At 32.5% G+C, this 18352-nt stretch overlaps 2 protein-coding genes and 1 long non-coding RNA gene across 4 annotated transcripts; 2 read left to right on the forward strand and 1 right to left on the reverse strand.

Moving 5' to 3' along the window:
- Positions 1-708: 708 nt before the first annotated feature.
- LOC111916999 (nuclear/nucleolar GTPase 2) lies at positions 709-3786 on the forward strand. The gene is made up of 11 exons (XM_023912646.2): positions 709-1051; positions 1375-1508; positions 1591-1720; positions 1859-2013; positions 2094-2195; positions 2287-2391; positions 2494-2622; positions 2708-2848; positions 2960-3060; positions 3178-3235; positions 3336-3786. The coding sequence occupies exons 1-11, from the start codon at positions 808-810 to the stop codon at positions 3639-3641; spliced, it is 1605 nt and encodes a 534-aa protein (XP_023768414.1). The 5' UTR covers positions 709-807; the 3' UTR covers positions 3642-3786.
- Positions 3787-6358: 2572 nt separating this feature from the next.
- On the forward strand, positions 6359-10246 carry LOC111917000 (MLO-like protein 14). Of its 2 annotated transcripts, XM_023912648.3 has the most exons (14): positions 6360-7257; positions 7351-7408; positions 7484-7674; positions 7983-8099; positions 8202-8262; positions 8328-8422; positions 8551-8625; positions 8732-8817; positions 8921-8970; positions 9101-9141; positions 9230-9400; positions 9464-9499; positions 9576-9704; positions 9774-10246. In XM_023912648.3, exons 1-14 carry the CDS (start codon positions 7126-7128, stop codon positions 10110-10112), a joined length of 1581 nt encoding a protein of 526 aa, XP_023768416.1. In that variant the 5' UTR covers positions 6360-7125; the 3' UTR covers positions 10113-10246. The 2 variants fall into 2 exon arrangements, with proteins under 2 accessions (XP_023768415.1, XP_023768416.1); XM_023912647.3 differs by having other exon boundaries at positions 6359-7257; positions 9230-9499.
- Positions 7301-10345, reverse strand: LOC122195833 (uncharacterized). Its single transcript, XR_006186737.1, has 2 exons — positions 10237-10345; positions 7301-7597 (listed from the first exon to the last, which is right to left on the reverse strand). It is a non-coding gene; the product is annotated as an uncharacterized LOC122195833 (long non-coding RNA).
- Between the last annotated feature and the right edge of the window lie 8007 nt (positions 10346-18352).

Here is an 18352-nt window from a genome sequence, read left to right on the forward strand (position 1 = left end):
GTAGTTCTTCTAGCTACATGCTACTTTACCCTTAACGACGATTGCGATACTTTTATTGGCCGTTTCAATTATTTTTTCATTTAGCCTTCTGGCTTAAGTCGGATGCTACATCGAACATGGTTCTCTGTAACTTACTTTGCAGACTTATCTTATCCGGACTCGATTCTGAGTTTTTTGGGTCAACGTCCATCCGGTCCAGGTTTAGACCCACTTTCATCCCTAACCATAAGGACCATTCATGTAATTTTGTCTTTTTTTTTCTTCATATATACTTGTTATATTAAAAAATAGACCCTAAGAACCACTTTGTGCATTACTAACTACGAAGATGAACTAACATGTAAGTGTATGTAATCCTCTTCTCTTAACACATAATCAAACTTAACTTAAATTCTCCTGTGATACTTGTCTAATCCCAATCACAAAAAATACATAATGGATTTTGATCGAAGTTTTTGTACCATATGTCTCTAGGGTTTATTACCTTTCAATTTATTTAGCAAATAATGACTATTTGAAATCAAATTAAATTATCATTTGGTATTGATTAAGGATAGATCTCATGTAATTGTTGAAAATCAAATTATGTATTTTTTTCTTTGAAAAAGATAGTTTAATGGACTGAAACTGCCAATATAAAAATAGTAAAGGAACTATTTTGTAAATCACTTAAACATCATCAAAACCCTATAAACAACCGGCTGCCGCATTGGTGTCGGTCTCGACCTCATATTTACCATCTTCGATTTGCGGGCGGCACAGAACTTGTAGGCGATCAACTTATCGTAGCAAGTTTGATCGGAAAAAATGGTGAAGAAGAAAGAGAGGTCAGTGAACGTTTCGGGAAAGCCGAAGCATTCACTCGATGTCAACAGAGATGCCGGCAACAAGAACAAAAGTGGCGGCACCGCCCGTACCGCCGCCACCGTTCGTCGTCTTAAGATGTACAAGACGAGGCCGAAGCGTGACAGCAAAGGAACAATTCTCAAACACGAATTGCAGTCAAAGGAGTTGCCATCTACTCGCATACAACCTGATCGCCGCTGGTTTGGTAAGTAACATTTTCGATTTTTGTTCGTACTTTATACTGTTAGAACATGATGTTCAATATGTATCATAGTAAGGCATTCAAGGCAGATGCATGATTCCAAAACACACGATTAACAAGTTTGAGCTACTGCATCTGTTCCAGAAAAATTAGGGCGGCGCTTTTAGTTGGACGTTAAAAAATGAGTTTTCAACTTGAAATTTGGTATTGATATGAAATTTTTGTAGAAGAATTTGATAACTGACCTTGTTGGTGTTCGGTTTGTAACAAAATCTATATCGGTTTTCCAGTTATACGTATTAACAACATAAAATTGTGGCATTCAGGTAACACTAGAGTTGTAAATCAGAAAGAGCTTGAATTCTTCCGTGAAGAGCTACAAAGTCGACTCTCCAGCAATTATAATGTCATAATGAAGGAGAGAAAGTTGCCAATGTCCCTATTGAATGATCATCAGAAGGTAAACCATTAGTCAAGCAAGAGTTCACCTTATGATCTTTATTTACCCTTTCTAATACTGGTTTTTTTCACCTATTTTACAGCAAGCAAGAGTTCACCTTCTTGATACCGAGCCATTTGCTGATGCATTTGGACCAAAGGGGAAGAGAAAACGTCCAAAGCTAGCTGTCTCTGATTATGAATCATTAGCTAAGAGGGCCGATGGTTCTCAAGGTAAAATAACCTTATCTACCCATGAAGATCTATCCTTTGTTTTTCAATTTTGGAGTTGATTTCATGCAACTCCTTGTCTTCTTCTAGCGAATTGCTAATTGATCAAAACTTGCACTAACATGTGTTCCAACTCTGTAGATGCTTTTGAAGAAAAACATGGTGATGATCCAGTGGATCCAAATGCAGATGGATTCAGGGATCTTGTTCGCCACACAATGTTTGAAAAGGGTCAGAGTAAACGCATTTGGGGTGAACTTTACAAAGTCATAGACTCTTCAGATGTTGTCATCCAGGTTAGTCTTCTTCTGCTAATTTTGTATAATTCACAATATCACTTCACATTATCGAATCATACTTGTTTCATCAATTACAGGTACTCGATGCTAGGGATCCCCAAGGTACAAGATGCCATCATCTTGAGAAACATCTGAAAGAGCATTGCAAACACAAGCACATGATCTTATTATTAAACAAGGTATAATCATAAACCATTATCCGTTTTAGGAAGTTTCCCCAAAAAAGTAAATGATTTAACTGATAATCAACTTTCCTTGTATTTTCTACAGTGTGATTTGACACCTCCATGGGTTACAAAAGGATGGCTTAGGGTCCTATCTAGGGAATACCCTACACTAGCATTTCATGCAAGCATTAACAAGTCTTATGGAAAGGTAATAATTGATATCAATATATCATATTTCATTATTTATCTACTCTCCATTATATAATTCCTGTCTAATTATGTTAATGATTTTTAATTTTATTTCTTATAGAACTCTCTTTTATCTGTGTTGAGACAATTTTCTCGCCTAAAAAGTGACAAACAAGCAATATCAGTTGGATTTGTGGGGTATCCCAATGTTGGAAAATCATCTGTAATCAACACTTTGCGTACGAAAAATGTAAGTTCTATTTTTTTAGTGTTCAGAATCACAATGTGATGTTTTTTTGTTATAAATTATTTGACTATTTCTTTTTAATAAAAAGGTTTGCAAAGTTGCTCCAATCCCTGGGGAGACTAAAGTTTGGCAATACATAACACTTACAAAGAAGATATTCTTGATTGATTGCCCTGGTGTTGTTTATGGAAGCAGTGACACTGAAACTGATATTGTTTTGAAAGGAGTGGTTAGTTTTCTCATTAGATTTATCATCCCTCTAAACCCTAGGATTTAGGGTTTTAGGGTTTCACATTTTTTTTGTTGTGATTGAATTTAAATAAGTTTTGTTATTGTTTAGGTGAGAGTTACAAATTTGCATGATGCAACAGAGCATATTGGGGAGGTGTTAAATCGTGTCAAGAAAGAGCACCTTGAAAGAGCATACAAGATAAAAGAATGGTATGCCTTATTATTATTATTTTTTTGAACTATAGTAATTTTAAACAATAAATATTTTAAATGTATAAATTAAAAGTTCAATTTGTAAGTAGATTGTGTTTTGTGTATAACAAACAGGGTGGATGAGTATGACTTTCTGCTTCAGCTATGCAAGTTATCAGGCAAACTACTGAGGGTAATTAATTCTCTATTCCAATTCCACTTGTCTAACTCTGGAATGGAATCAGAAATCTTTAGTAAAATATAAAAAGATATTGTATTGTGTGTGTTAACAGGGAGGGGAACCTGATCTGACGACTGCTGCAAAGATGGTTCTTCATGATTGGCAAAGGGGTAAAATACCCTTTTTTGTCCCACCCCCAAAACTAGATGACACGTCAGCAGAAGGTGAAAAGAAAAGTGGTTTGGAGAAAGATGACGTGGCGGTAGCTGATGAAAACAGTAAAGAGTTGGCTGCTAAAAAAAGCATTGAGAATATTGTTTCCTCACAGCAGTTAAAGGATGTGCCTGTTCAAGTGGATTTGTTCACTGATAATGAGTTAAAAGGGGAGGATGCAAATGAAATGGAGGAGGGATCGTAGATACATTTTGGTTAAAATGGCAGTTTTGACTTTTGAGTGTTTTAGAGAAAAAGCTATCTTTATTTACTTTTTCAATTGTAAGAGATTATCTGATTATTACAGTTTTAGTGACTTTGTTGGGAATATATTTTACTAAGTTATAACCTGTGGTTTCCAGTTTAGTATATAAAATTATTATATAGACAAAAAAGAATACTAAATGTTAGGGAGTTCAAAATATCCAAAGACTGAAAACCGAACCGAAAAACCTAAAAACCGTATTGATTTTCAGGTTAACCAAACCGATATTTTTGAATTTTCGGTTTGGTTAACCGAATCGGTAAAATCTTTGGCTTTTCGGTCCAGTTAAGGTTCATGTTTTTTTGCTAGGACAGTTGACCGAAAAATCGAAATTTTATTTTCTATTTTTTAAAATATTGTTTATATTTTGTCATTTAAGTTAACATCAAATTATTTCTTAGAAATTTCCAATTATAATTAGTAATCGGTCTTATTATTTATATTTTCCATTATAAACCAATAATGGTCATCATTAGCATTTGTTATAAATATACATAGGATGATATAGATTAAAATTATCATTTCATTACCATTTCATATAAATAACTAAATATTTGATTATTTTTCATCTATTATTTAAAAAAATATATGTTTGTATTAGTCGATAGTATTTTCTATATTCCATGGATATTTGATAATTCATCCTAATTCCATTATTGATAACGGCAACAACATAATTAAACAAATTATTCATTGACATTCATTCTTTTTTAGGAAATTTGTTATGGGGTTTAGTAATCTTAACAATTTTTTATTAATTAGTAATGGTTAATTGGTTAACCGGATAACCAAACCGAGAAAATAGGTTAACCGAATACTGGCAACCTGATTTTTCAGTTTAGGTTTAAGTTCAAGAAATGAACAAACCGATAGTATCGGTTAACCTTCCAAAATATATTTTCGGTTCAGTTAACAATTCATGAACACCCTACTAAATGTTAACAAAAAAATATAGCTTATTTTGGATTGTAAGTAAACCTGAATTAACATGATAAATAAAATAAACATAATATTTTAACATAGATAGATTTCGAAACACTTCTTTTATTACAATATTGTAAGTTTTATTACATGTCTTAACCACTGCATTGTTGTTATTTAATATTTAAATGAGAAATTAAATAGTCTCATACTTTTTGTTCCTACTATCCTCCTACCTATTTTAGATGGTGACAAGTGTTATTAAATTTAATTTAAATTTGATTGAGATTTTAAATTTGTATATTTGTCATTATTTTAAATAGGTAGGAAGAAAAGGTAGGAGGATATTTAATTTCTCTATTTAAATAGATATTTATGTTATGTGACTTTACGAAGTATATGTGGTATCCGTGAAAAATAATGAAACATGGTCTAAAAAATTATTTAGCTAGTCTCCAATGTGATTTTTGCAAAGTTGATTATCATTTGTTGATTGAATTTAAAAAATAGACCATCTAGTAATGTTAGCATATATATGTTGTCAATTTAGTAAACAAATACCATACAATTAGTTATTTCATTCTTAAATAACACTATAAATATAAAAAATGTTATCTTTATTAAACATTAAATACTAATTTATGTATTTAAAATAGATAATGACTTAAAAGGGTAATATATTTTTAGATTTGTACACATTTGTTTACTGAGTTTTTTTTTCGTCCATATTTACCACTTTAATTTCTTTAACTGTACACATTTAGTCCTTATTACGTATTATCGCCTACTCCAGATAATCCGAAAAAAATGACTTAAAAGGGTATATATTTCTCATTTTGTACACATTTAGTCCTTAATATTTTTTGTTACAAAATAAGTTTTTGTTGTTTTTGTACACGTTCAGTACTGATGGTTGATTTTTTTAGGGTTTCTCACGTCATTCTACACAACACAATCATTAATAAAGTGTTCGGGGGCTATGTATGTTTATGGCTATGCAACACAATCATTTAGTCATTCTGTTCTGAACGTCGTAACTTTTTTATACGATCACAAATTTTAACGATATTTATATCCACGCGTTAGTATTTAAGTCTACTATATATTTCGTTTAGATTACTCATGTTAAAAAATAATATATTTTTACTTAGGATCTTTTATATCCACATGTTCTTTATGAATGTATGTATGAACGTTTTTTTTAATAATTCGTAATTAAAAATATATTGTTTTTTTTTTAACGGGAGTAATCTAAACAAAAATTATAGTGAGTCATACAAACGTGTAAATATAAAGATCGTTAAAATTCGTGATCATATGAAGAATTCATGACATCCAGAACACAAGACCTAAACCAAATCACAATAACTAAGTAACCATGCAGCCAAGGAGGGGGTGGTGGTGGCCATAAACATGAACAACCCCAAACACCTTATTAATGATTGTCCCATGTAAGAAAAATCCAAAAAAACCGATCATAAATACTAAATGTGTACAAAAACAATAAAAATTTATTTTGCAACAAAAGAATATTAAAGACTAAATATACAAAAAAAAAAAAATATTAAGAACTAAATGTGTATAAAATGAAAAAATTTTAAGTCGTTTTTTCCGGCTTACTTAATGTAGCCGGTTGTAAAGACTAAAAATGTATATATATAAACAAGTTTAAGGGGTAAATATGGACAGAAAAAACTTAATAAAAAAATATGTACAAATCAAAAAATACATTATTTTTTTATAAATCGTCCCCCATTTTCAAAACATATGGGTCCAAGCACCCCGACACTACAACCGTTTTGGCACTATATAGAGTTGACTAAAATATTTTTGTTTATGTATATACACCTACACAGCTACACTACACTTTCAAGTTTTAAATGCATGGGAACAACAGCCGCCCGCTTGGAGTATTTTTGTGTTCACTGTTCATGCAAGAGAATCAGAAGAACGAACGTTCTACATTCCACGTGGAGGGAATCACGGAATGCGACTACTTATTTCTACAAAAACCATATATACTTTTGTTTAATCGCTTTGGATTATAGCGGGTGTAGTTTCTTGGGCATTTGCGAAAATTGCGAAATGGGTATCTTAAGTTTTCGTCAGTTCAATCTTATAAAACCTGTGGAATCAGAATCACTTCTGAATTACAGTAGATGTAGCTCATCAAGTTTTGTCTGGGTATTTGCCAGCAGAACCACTTTTCGGTTTTCTTTCTGGTTCAACAAACAAAAAAGCAAATTTGGCATCTGTTCATTCATGAATCCTGAGAGCACGTAACCTGTTCGACTAAATGCCTATGAGAGGTTACATTATAAGTTACGATTGTGAGAGAAAAAAAAAACAAACTTTTGCATTGAAAAACAGGGTTTAATTAAGTCTAAGGAGTTGATCAAGGGTTTTAGTTTAATCAATTCTTCTTGTTCCTTTCATGCTTTGGAATAAGTTGTAGGGTGATCTTAATATCGTATCAGTTATCATCTTAAAAGTGGTAAAAAATATGTCTTCTGATGATGCCAAAGAAGACTCCAGATCTTTGGCTTTAACTCCAACATGTTCTATTGCTATTGTTATGACTATCTTTGTTCTTGTCTCTTTACTTGTGGAGGAATCAATTCGTTACTTAAGCAATGTAAGTTGCTTCATCATCCTTCTCTTTTCCCCTAAAATCAAAATTATATGAACATCAACATGATCTTATAACTTATAATGAATGTTCTTCCAGTGGTTGAAGAAAATGAAACGCAAGCCAATGCTTGCAGCTGTTGAGAAAATGAAAGAAGGTAATTGCTACATCTTTATCATCATCATCATCATCATCATCATCATCATCATCATGATGTGATTGTTGTCTTCAGGGTTGATGCTTCTTGGCTTCATATCACTCCTTCTTGCAGTTACCTCCAGTAGTATATCAAATATTTGTATCCCTTCAAAGTTTTATGATACTGCATTTTCTCCATGCAACAAGCCTGATAAGAATCAAGAAAACAAGGATCATAGTAAACAACAACTTTTGAACAAATTAAATCACAAAATCTGTCAAAAGGTGAGTTAAATATCTCTTATAATTATGTTATTTGCATAGTTTAATTCAACCTTAGGAGCTGTTTTTTCTTTTCCTCACTAAGTCCTGTATTGGTAAAGTGAATGAGACTAAATGACCAATTCACCCTTACATTCCAAAAGTCAAATCTTTAACAATATTAACGTGGTAGGAAAAAGAAGGGCAAATAGGTAAAAGGGTTAGTGTCATAATACATCAAGCTATTTTTTTTCTTTGGCTTAACCCATTAAGTCATTAAGCTCATTAAGTAAAAAAAAAAACAGCCTCTTAATGTTCTTTTAAATGTACAGGATTATGAGCCATTTGTATCTGATGAAGGACTTGAGCAACTACACCGTTTTATTTTTATAATTGCAATTACACACATATCATATAGCTGCTTAACCATGCTTCTGGCAATAGTGAAGGTTAAAAATGTCTTTTTCTTTTACTCTTTCGAGTAGTCTATGACTATGAATGTAAACAATCTTGATAATTTTTTTATCTTCACTATGGTAATTTTTTGCTAGATTCACCAATGGAGGATATGGGAAGATGATGCTCAAATGGATCAGCATGATGTCCTAACTGGTACATGTATATATTATATCATTTGTGAATTTACCAATTTGCCCTCCTAAAATTTTCTTATGCAGAGTTATCAAGATATGAGACAACAAAGAGGCAATCAGCAATTGTTGAATTCCATATGTCAAATCCATTGATTAGGAATGGCTTCTTGAGTTGGATGGTATAATACAAACTATAACAGATGTTTTATATAATTTAAATATGATTTAAAGACTATAATTTAAATAAAACAAACTATATTATATTTTTCACATGAACATCTACTTTTTATTTTACATTAAATTGTAGGTTTGTTTTTTTCGGCAATTTGGAAGTTCAGTTGTTCGTGCTGATTACCTTATGTTGCGTAAAGCCTTCATCATTGTATATTTTTTTTTATTATTTTTATGTTTTTATATAATGTCCTTACATATTATATATATTGATGATTACTATTTATTTATTTATTTTTGTTTTTCTTATTCAACAGAACCACAACCTCACATCGAAATTTGATTTCCACAGCTATATGATTCGCTCTATGGAAGAAGAATTTCAAAGGATAGTTGGATTGAGGTAAAACTAAAATAAAACAAATTTCTTTTATAAAAATTGATAATATTTTAGGGATATTAATTATTACCATGTGAAAAATTACTCATGTTATTATTCCTTGTAGTGGCCCTCTTTGGGGATTTGTTGTGGCTTTTATGCTGTTTAATGTGAAAGGTAAGGGTAAAATGGTCATTTAGCCTCGTTAAGACTTTTTATTCAATCTAGAAATAAAAGACCCTGTGTATTATACATCACACTTGTGTCAAAAAAATAATTAAATTTTGTACATTTTTTTTTCTTTCAGGATCTAATCGTTATTTCTGGATTGCTTTACTTCCTGTTACTGTAAGTATTCATTATTTCATTATGTATATAATATTATAATTTCCCAAAAAAGATAAATTATTTTCTGATGATTTAAGTTCATGTTCAGCTTGTTTTAATCATGGGGACAAAACTACAACATGTTATCGCTACTTTGGCTCTAGAAAGTGCTGGAATTACTGCATATTTTACTAAAACTAAGCTAAACCCTAGAGATGAGCTTTTTTGGTTTAAGAAGCCAGGGCTATTATTGTCATTACTCCATTTTATTCTTTTTCAGGTGAAATATTCATTATTTTTTTTCTTGTTGAAAATTGGACTAAATTTTCAGTGCTTGTTTCAGAATGCATTCGAGCTGGCTTCTTTCTTTTGGTTTTGGGTAAGATTTTATTTTCTTAATTAAATTTGATTCTGATTGTTTTTTTTTAATTAAATGTGTGTTATGATTTTCACAGTGGCAATTTGGATATAATTCTTGCTTTCTAAACCATCATTTGATCGTGTATTTACGCCTGATTTTGGGGTTTGCTGGACAGTTTTTCTGTAGCTATAGTACTTTACCATTGTATGCTTTGGTTACTCAGGTATATTCACGAAATTGTTCATGTTTTTTATTCAATTAGTAATATATGATCGACACTATTGTTTTGAAGATGGGGACAAACTACAAAGCTGCATTAATTCCGGAGAGAATAAGAGAGACGATGAATGAATGGAGAAAGGAAGCTAGGAGAAGGAGAAGGAGAAGGAGGAGAAAGTTTAGCTTTAGCATGTACGGCGATGATTCACCGGCGATATCCGTCGAGGAATTCGACCACGGCGAGCTTAATAGTCCTCGAGCCGCTACAACGCGTAACCACCGTTTGGAAATCGAATTACAACCACCGGTCCTCCGCCAGTCTGCTTCCGTATCTTCTTCAGCTTCACCACGCTTTCTGTCGGAGATCATCACAAGAGCGTATTCCTTGCCCTCCCGAAACCACTCATGGTAAAATTAGGGTTTTGTTAATAGCTAATTTGTAACATTTTATAATAAACACGAAGGGAATTGACTTTGATTTCATAGGAACGATTGAGACATGAGACAAATGAGTTTTTATTTAATAGAGAAATTACATTTAAGCAAGACGCTATATCTTAAATTCTATGGTTTGGTGAAACGGAAATGTTGTTGTTTAGAAACGCCGCCCTAGGAACTAGTGTTCTGTCGTAGATTCATTGTCTTCCTCTTTATGAACCTCATTCGATGGTAGAGTTTCAGCATGTGGAGGATATTGCGGCCATGGAGGGTATTGTGGCCATGGAGCATAGGCTGGTGCTGGTGTAGGCGGACGAATATATTGTGGTTGACATTCGAGGTCGGACTGCGAGCAGTCTGATCCTGGTTGAGAATTACATTCCGCTTGGTTACATCGTGGTTCAGGCTGGGGTGGGTAGGCTGGTTCTGGTTGGGCGGGTTGAGGGTTACATGCTGGGTGGTTACATACTGGTTCAGGCTCAGGTGGGTAGGCTGGTTGGGGCTGAGCCTGGCACGCTGGGTGGTTACATCCTGGTTCTGGCTGGGGAGGGTAGAACGGTTCGGGCTGGGGTGGGTATGCTGGTTGAGGTAGAGGTTGAGGCTGACATGCTGGGTGGTTACATCCCGGTTCGGGCTGTGGTGGGTATGCTGGTTCAGGTTGGGGTGGGTATGCTGGTTGAGGTAGAGGTTGAGGTTGACAAGCGGGGTGGTTACATCCTGGTTCGGGTTGGGGAGGGTATGCTGGTTGGGGTTGGGGAGGGTAGAAGGGTTGGGGTTGGGGAGGATAGTTCGATTCAGGCTGACACTCTGGGTGGTTACATCTCGGTTCAGGCTCACACTCTGGATGGTTACATCTCGGTTCAGGCTGGGGTGGGTAAGCCGGTTCGGGTTGTGGTGGGTAAGCCGGTTGGGGTAAAGGTTGAGGTTGACATGCTGGGTGGTTACATCCCGGTTCAGGTTGAGGAGGGTAAGCAGGTTGGGGTTGGGGAGGGTAGAAGGGTAAGGGTTCGGGTTGTGGTGGGTAGGCCGGTTGAGGTTGAGGCTGACACGCTGGGTGGTTACATCCAGGTTCGGGTTGGGGAGGGTAGAAAGGTAAGGGTTCAGGCTGGGGTGGGTAGGCCGGTTGGGGTTGAGGTTGACATGCAGGGTGGTTACATCCTGGTTCGGGTTGTGGTGGGTAGAAGGGTTGGGGCTGAGGCTGACATGCTGGGTGATTACATCCTGGTTCAGGTTGGGGAGGGTATGTTGGTTGGGGCAGAGGTTGGGGAGGGTAGGCTGGTTGGGGCAAGGGTTGAGGAGGGTATAATGGTTCTGGTGGGTAGGCAGGTTGGGGTAGAGGAGCATATGCTGGTTGACATTCTGATGAAGGACAATTTGGAATAGGAATTGGTGGGGGCCGCCACATTGGAACAGGAATTACGGTCGGACGCCCACACTCAACTTGATCTGCATCCAAGCCCTTAAGTTCATCGCCAATAGGTGCACTGCTCATGGGTTCATGGTTAGACGACAATGGTTCAGTTGCAGGTACAAGAGCATGTTCATCAGTAGCAGGTACAGATATAAGTACAGGCTCATCAGTAGCAGGTACAAGTACATGTTCATCAGGATCAGGTTCAGCAGTAAGTCGTCTTGCAAGGTTGTTGCTCTCTTCAAGCATGATCTTACGGGCTAAGCCATGGGCCAAGCATAGGACCAAGAAGAAGAATACAAGGGAAATGGCTTTTTGTGAAGCCATATTTGATTTTAATATGCTATGATAATTTATTGCATTAGGCTATGAAGACTACAACTTATATATATGGGAAATATAATGTCAAAGAGAGAGATACGTAAGCGACTGTGAAACATGTGACATGCGCCCATGCTAGTTTCCGGTTGTTAGATGGAAATGGTGGTCATGAAATTTTTGTGTTTCTTTGGAGCAACCAAACTTCTTGCCATGATTTTTTTTGCCTAACATGTTCCCGAGTTTTTCGAAAAGAAAGACAACTTATATTTTATTTATGTTCTTGAGTGGGTAGAAATGAAAGAAAACTAATAGTTTTTATGTAAGGAATTAATCTTATACTATTTTGTTATTAAATTAAGGGATAATGACTTAAAAATGTAATATTTTTTCGATTTGTACACATTTGGTCATTGAATTTTTTTCCGTTCACATTTACCTCTTCAACTTGTTAAGCTGTACACATTCAATCCTTATGACCAGTTACTCCAGGTTAGCCGGGAAAATGACTTAATAGGGTAATGTATATTTATCATTTTGTACACATTTAATCCTTCATATTTTTGTAAACATTTTGTCCTTAATATTTTTTTTGTTTGAAAATAAATCATTTTTGTTTTTGTACTTATTTAGTACTTATGATTGATTTCTTTAGTTTTTTCTCACAATATCTTACCTATGACAGTCATTGATGAGGTGTTTGGGGCTATTGATGCTTATGTCCATCGTGATCACGACTGCTTGGTTGCGTAGGTCTTGTGGTTTGGCTGAGGTCTTATGTTCTGAACGTTGTAACTTCTTCATACAATATCAAATTTTAACGATCTTTATATCCACGTGTTCGTTTTTTAAGTCTGCTACAACTTTCTTTAAGATTATTCCCCTTAAAATGTAATATATTTTTACTTATGCTTTTATAAAAAAATACACCCATACATGTATTTATAGAAAAATGTATGGATATAAAGATCACAAGTAAAAATATATTACTTTTTAACGTGAGTAGTTTAAACGAAAGTTGTAGCAGACTAAAATACGAACGCATGGATATAAAAATTGTTAAAATCTGAGATCGTATGAAGAAGTTATGACGTTCATAACATATGACCTAAGCAACCAAGTAGTTGAGATCGTGGTAGACATAAACATCAAAAGCCCTAAATACCTCATTAATGATTATCTCACGTAAGATGTAAGAAAACCGAAATAAATTATTCATAGGTACCGAGTAAGTACAAAAACAAAATGATTTATTTTACAAAAAAAGTGTACAAAGTGATAAATATATTACCATATTAAGTCATTTTTACCGGCTAACTTGAAGTTGTCGGTCATAAAGATTGAATGTGTATAATTTAACAAGATGAAGAGGTAAATGTGAACGAAAAAAAACTCAGTGACCTAATGTGTACAAAACGAAAAATATATTACCCTTTTAGGTTATTATCCCTTAAATTAATCACCTTATGATATTCTTTTACATATTTAATTTTTGGGAAATCTTCAGAAAAGTTCTAATATTTTAGATTTTTTTTAATAAAGTCTTAAATTTTATTTTTTGAACCGAAAAGTCCCAACTTTTTTAACTTTTTGAATAGGAAAACCCAAGAATCCAACTAATTTATTCACGTTAGCCATTTTTAACATTTTCAACAGGTCATGAGACCAAATCGTTAATTTTTCCAAAATAATGAGATATTTTTGCAGATTTTATCAAAACTTGTATATAACGTTTAAACATATTTATAACTATTTTTTATGTATTTATGTATTTTAAATTCATAAACATATTCTTTTACTTATTTATATGTATTTTTAAGTATTTTACATGTTTTTTATGTATTACATATTTATATCCATTTTTACGTATTTATGTATTTTTTTTAAAGTTTTTATATCTATATGTTTACATTTTTTGTATTTTAAAATTTTAAATGTATTTTTTACGTATTTACATGTATTTTTAAGTATTGAGTTATTGTCACTGTAGCCTAGCAATGTTTCGTATATTGGTTTAAATGGTCCCTTGTGATTTTTTTTATTTTTATTTTTATTTTTATTTTTTTATTTTTTTTTTGCGTTTAAAGGGTACGAACTTGTGTTTTACTGGTTAATTTCGTACCTTTACCTATTTTTGAAGCTACACTACCTTTATCACTTGCCAACTAGGCAAGTGAGTCAACAATGACTCATTGGTGAGTCGACTCATCGTTGCCACGTAAGTAAAATCGACTGGGGAGGAAAAGGATTGCACCTGCCAAACGAAATCGGAAGTAAAATCGACTGGGGAGGAAAAGGATTGATCCACATCGCTCCAAGGGGAAAGAACGATCACAAATGTGCGATCGATTGAAATAGCAGGAAATCAGGGTCTAGAAATCAATTAGTCAAAGGGGAACGATCGATGATTGGCAAGAAGGAAGCACGTAGGTGCGTAGTCTGCTACTTTGGATGCCTTGGCCGATCGTATGGTACACTGGGAAGATTCGTCCCTCTCTCACTGCAAATCACCATTGTTGAAGAAGCATCACCCAAAACATCACTTGAATGGTCTCGATCAATGACAACAAACACCCACCCTTCTAGCTTCATTGTCGAACCAGAAAAAGAAATGAGGAGCTACCGACCACCATGACAGCTCCTCCCTTGGTGAACTCAAACAATCACCAAACACCATTCCTCTGTGAGCTGCTCTTACTGCTTGGATTTCATCCGTAATTATGGCTGCTGACGATGGAGTCAGGGAAGACCAAGTGGATCATCAAAAAATGGGTTCTTTTTCCCCTCTCACTCTCCTCATGATCGATTAAGAACCACCGACCCATCGAGTTGCTGATTTCGTTTGTATTCTTTCTTTCCCTGATCTGCCTTTTGTTTCCCCTCTTCCTCTTCAGTTTGTTCAAGCACAGGAGATGCTTCATTCTCCAATTTCCCCTCCTATTTGCTCGATCGAACACCAAATAACCCACCCCAATCGTTGTTACTGCTGCTCTGAATTCCTTCAAGATTATTGCTACCAGAGACGAGAAGGAATCCTCGAAGAATCTCGCCGGAAAACGACCTCGTCATCCCCTTTAGTCGAACCCAAAACAGTGCTACATTTTTTTAACTTTTAAACCTGCTGACTAGGAAGGGGTTCACCGGGTGACCCCTTCATTTAAAAAAAAAAAGACTTTTTAAACCCTAAAAACATGAATTTGTACCATTTAAATGCAAAAAAAGTCACGAGGAACCACTTAAACAAATATACGAAATATTGTTGGGCTACAGTGACAATAATTCTTAAGTATTTTACATATTTTTTTATTTACTTTTATGTGTTATATTTTTATGTATTACGTGTATATATATATATATATATATATATATATATATATATATATATATATATATATATATATATATATAAAGTTTTTTATATAGATGTTTATGTATTTTAAATGTATAAACATAATTTTTTACGTATTTATATGTATTTTATATATTTTAATGCATTCTTATATGTTTTTTTATCTATTACATATTTATATGTATTTTTTAAAGTTTTTTTTTTTTATATAGGTGTTTTATGTATTTTTATGTATTTTAAATACATAACTGTATCCTTTTACGTATTTATGTATTTCCTACTTGAAGTTGCCTTCACCATTTTATCCGATTCGTATAACTTCTTTGAGTATATCTAGATGATTTTTCCTACAAGCTCATATATGTTAAGCTTTTCCCATTCATTTATCTTGAAATTAAACATCGAATGAGAAAAGCTTAAAATATGTAGGTATATAGGAAAACTATCTAGACATACACGAAGAAGCCGTGCGAATGAGATGAAATGGTGAAGACGACTTGAAGTAAAAAAAATACATAAATATATAAAAATAATATGGTTATACATTTAAAATATATAGAAATACATAAAGATTTATATAAAAACTAAAAAATTACACATACATAAAAATACATATAAATATGTAATACATAAAAATATAAAAAAAAATGTAAAATACTTTAATATACACACACACGTAAAACAATACATTTGTATATATATATATATATATATATATATATATATATATATATATATATATATATATATATATATATATATATATATATATATATATATATATATATATATATATATAAAATACATAAAAATTCATAAACATCTGCATAAAAAACTTAAAACTTCATAAATACGTAAAAATACATATAAATACGTAATACAAAAAACATATAAAAATACATTAAAATATATGTAAAATACTTAAAAATACATATAAATACGTAAAAAATATATTTATACATTTAAAATACATAAACATCTATATAAAAAAACTTAAAAATACATAAATATGTAAAAGTACATATAAATACGTAATACATAAAAAAAACACATAAAAATACATAAAAAAAATATGTTAAATGGCAAAAAAATACATAAAAGAATGTGTTTATATATTTAAAATAAAAAAAATATGTAAACATATAAAGATAAAAACTTTAAAAATTATATATATATATATATATATATATATATATATATATATATATATAAATACGTTTATAAATTATATACAAATATTGACGAAACCTACAAAAAATTCATATTATTTTTAAAAAATTAACAGTTTTGTCTTATGACCTGCTAAACAGGTAAAAAAGGTAAAATGAAAAAATTAGCCGTTTTTTTAGGGTATTCTATTAAAAAGGTTAAAAAGTCGGGAGTTTTTTATTAAAAAAATAAAATTTAAGACTTTATTAAAGATTTTTCAAAAATATTAAAATTTTTCAAGCAGCATTAGTTTTGCATCATTGGGTTAAAAATGAAACATAGACGTCGGAATTGCATTTGGGTTTATTTTTTATTTTTGTCGGTTAAATCTGTAAAATTTAAATAGTTGAGCAAAAAAAGAAAATGTTCAAATGGGCCAAACATGTTAGATAGTTGCTACTTGCTAATCACTTAAAAGTGCATTAAATCAAATACAATTATACAAGCATACAACATCGTAACCCGTTTTATTCACAAGTGTTATTTGTAATAATATATAGTTTTTTCAATCATATTTAAGAGATTAAGCTATCTTTGGCACGTTATGTTACATCAAATTATTTTAAAATTATCATGTTTGATAAACAAAAAAATAATTTGTAAACTACTATTCAAAAAGTACTTAAATTAACGTTTCAATTTAATAAACTCAAGATTTTTTTTCTTTCAAATATAGGATTTGAATATATTTATGAGGTTTGTAAGTTATTTTTCAAAAAAAGATAATAATAATTCAAGATGAAATATATCGTCAAATTGTTGTATCGCATTCACCAAATTCCAAAGCTTTTAGTTATATTGAACCCCTCTATAAGAATATATATTTTAGTTAAAACATGAATTTAAAATTGACACTTCAAAATATTATTTATATCTAGATAAATTAAAGAAAAAATTCTGTTAAATAAAGTGACATTTTTACACTATATTGTAATATTTTGTGATGTTTGTATTCATTATAGACAAAATTGCAAAAATGATCCATGTGGTATGCATTTTTTTGAGGTTTTGGTCCAAATTACGAGTTTTTTGGTTTGTGGTCCTTTTGTACTGGTTTGTTTGTGAGAATGGTCCTATAGTTAACACCCGTTAAAAAGAATCCGTTAACCCCCTCACGTGCCTTGCACGTGAGGGTATTTCTGTCTTTTTACTTACAGGGACCATTTTTGCATACAAATGTCAACGCTTCTTTCTACCTTTTATCCCTCATTTACAATCCCAAACACCAGTCAACTCCCCACCTCCCTCCTCCTTCCTTCTGCTCCATTAAACCTGCAAAAAAAAAATCCTTCGTTATCCAAAGAACCTAATCGAAGCAAAAGGAGATAAGGTCATACGTTAAAGTCGAAATGGTGTACGTAATGTGGCAGATCAGTCCAAAAAATGAAGTTGTCGACGTATAATCCTTATATGGTAGGTTGCTCTGTTTTCTTAAACATTCCTATTTTTCATTTTACCCTTGATTTATACTAAAATCCGCCAAATTTTGACTTTGTTATCATGTACATTTTTGACTTGTAGCGGGTGCACCCACATGGTTTAGTATTAAGCTTCATCATTGTGGGAAGTTTACTAAGTTACCTGACATAAAGTATACTGGAGGTGAAGTGCGTTATGTTGATTATGCGGACATAGATGAGTTTTCTGTACATTAACTTGATGTCATAATGCTTGACCTAGGTTACCCAGACCCACGGATGATTGAATTGACTGATGAATCCCCAGTGATATACTACCATTTCAGGATACCCAATGGTGACTTTCAATTTGGTCTTAGAGCTTTAGGGAATGATCAGGATGTTATCAATCTTTCTAAATTTATTCAAAATAAAAAGTTGATTGAGGTGTACACAGAACATGGGAAGACAAATCTACTCACATACTTCATGTCTCCAAATGCAAAGGGTAAAGTTGTCATTAAGGAATT

This window comes from Lactuca sativa, chromosome 9 (assembly GCF_002870075.4).
Source record: "Lactuca sativa cultivar Salinas chromosome 9, Lsat_Salinas_v11, whole genome shotgun sequence".
Taxonomy (NCBI): domain Eukaryota; kingdom Viridiplantae; phylum Streptophyta; class Magnoliopsida; order Asterales; family Asteraceae; genus Lactuca; species Lactuca sativa.

What these genes read in the sequence shown, in the direction of transcription:
- LOC111916999 (XM_023912646.2), top strand. Translation starts at nt 808, where the DNA reads ATGGTGAAGAAGAAAGAGAGGTCAGTGAACGTTTCGGGAAAGCCGAAG. An exon ending in TTAACAAGTCTTATGGAAAG is followed by an intron (nt 2,392 to 2,493) that starts GTAATAATTGAT and finishes TATTTCTTATAG; the next exon opens with AACTCTCTTTTATCTGTGTT. An exon ending in GCATACAAGATAAAAGAATG is followed by an intron (nt 3,061 to 3,177) that starts GTATGCCTTATT and finishes TATAACAAACAG; the next exon opens with GGTGGATGAGTATGACTTTC.
- LOC111917000 (XM_023912647.3), top strand. Translation starts at nt 7,126, where the DNA reads ATGTCTTCTGATGATGCCAAAGAAGACTCCAGATCTTTGGCTTTAACT. An exon ending in TATGCTGTTTAATGTGAAAG is followed by an intron (nt 8,971 to 9,100) that starts GTAAGGGTAAAA and finishes TTTTTCTTTCAG; the next exon opens with GATCTAATCGTTATTTCTGG. An exon ending in TTGCTTTACTTCCTGTTACT is followed by an intron (nt 9,142 to 9,229) that starts GTAAGTATTCAT and finishes GTTCATGTTCAG; the next exon opens with CTTGTTTTAATCATGGGGAC.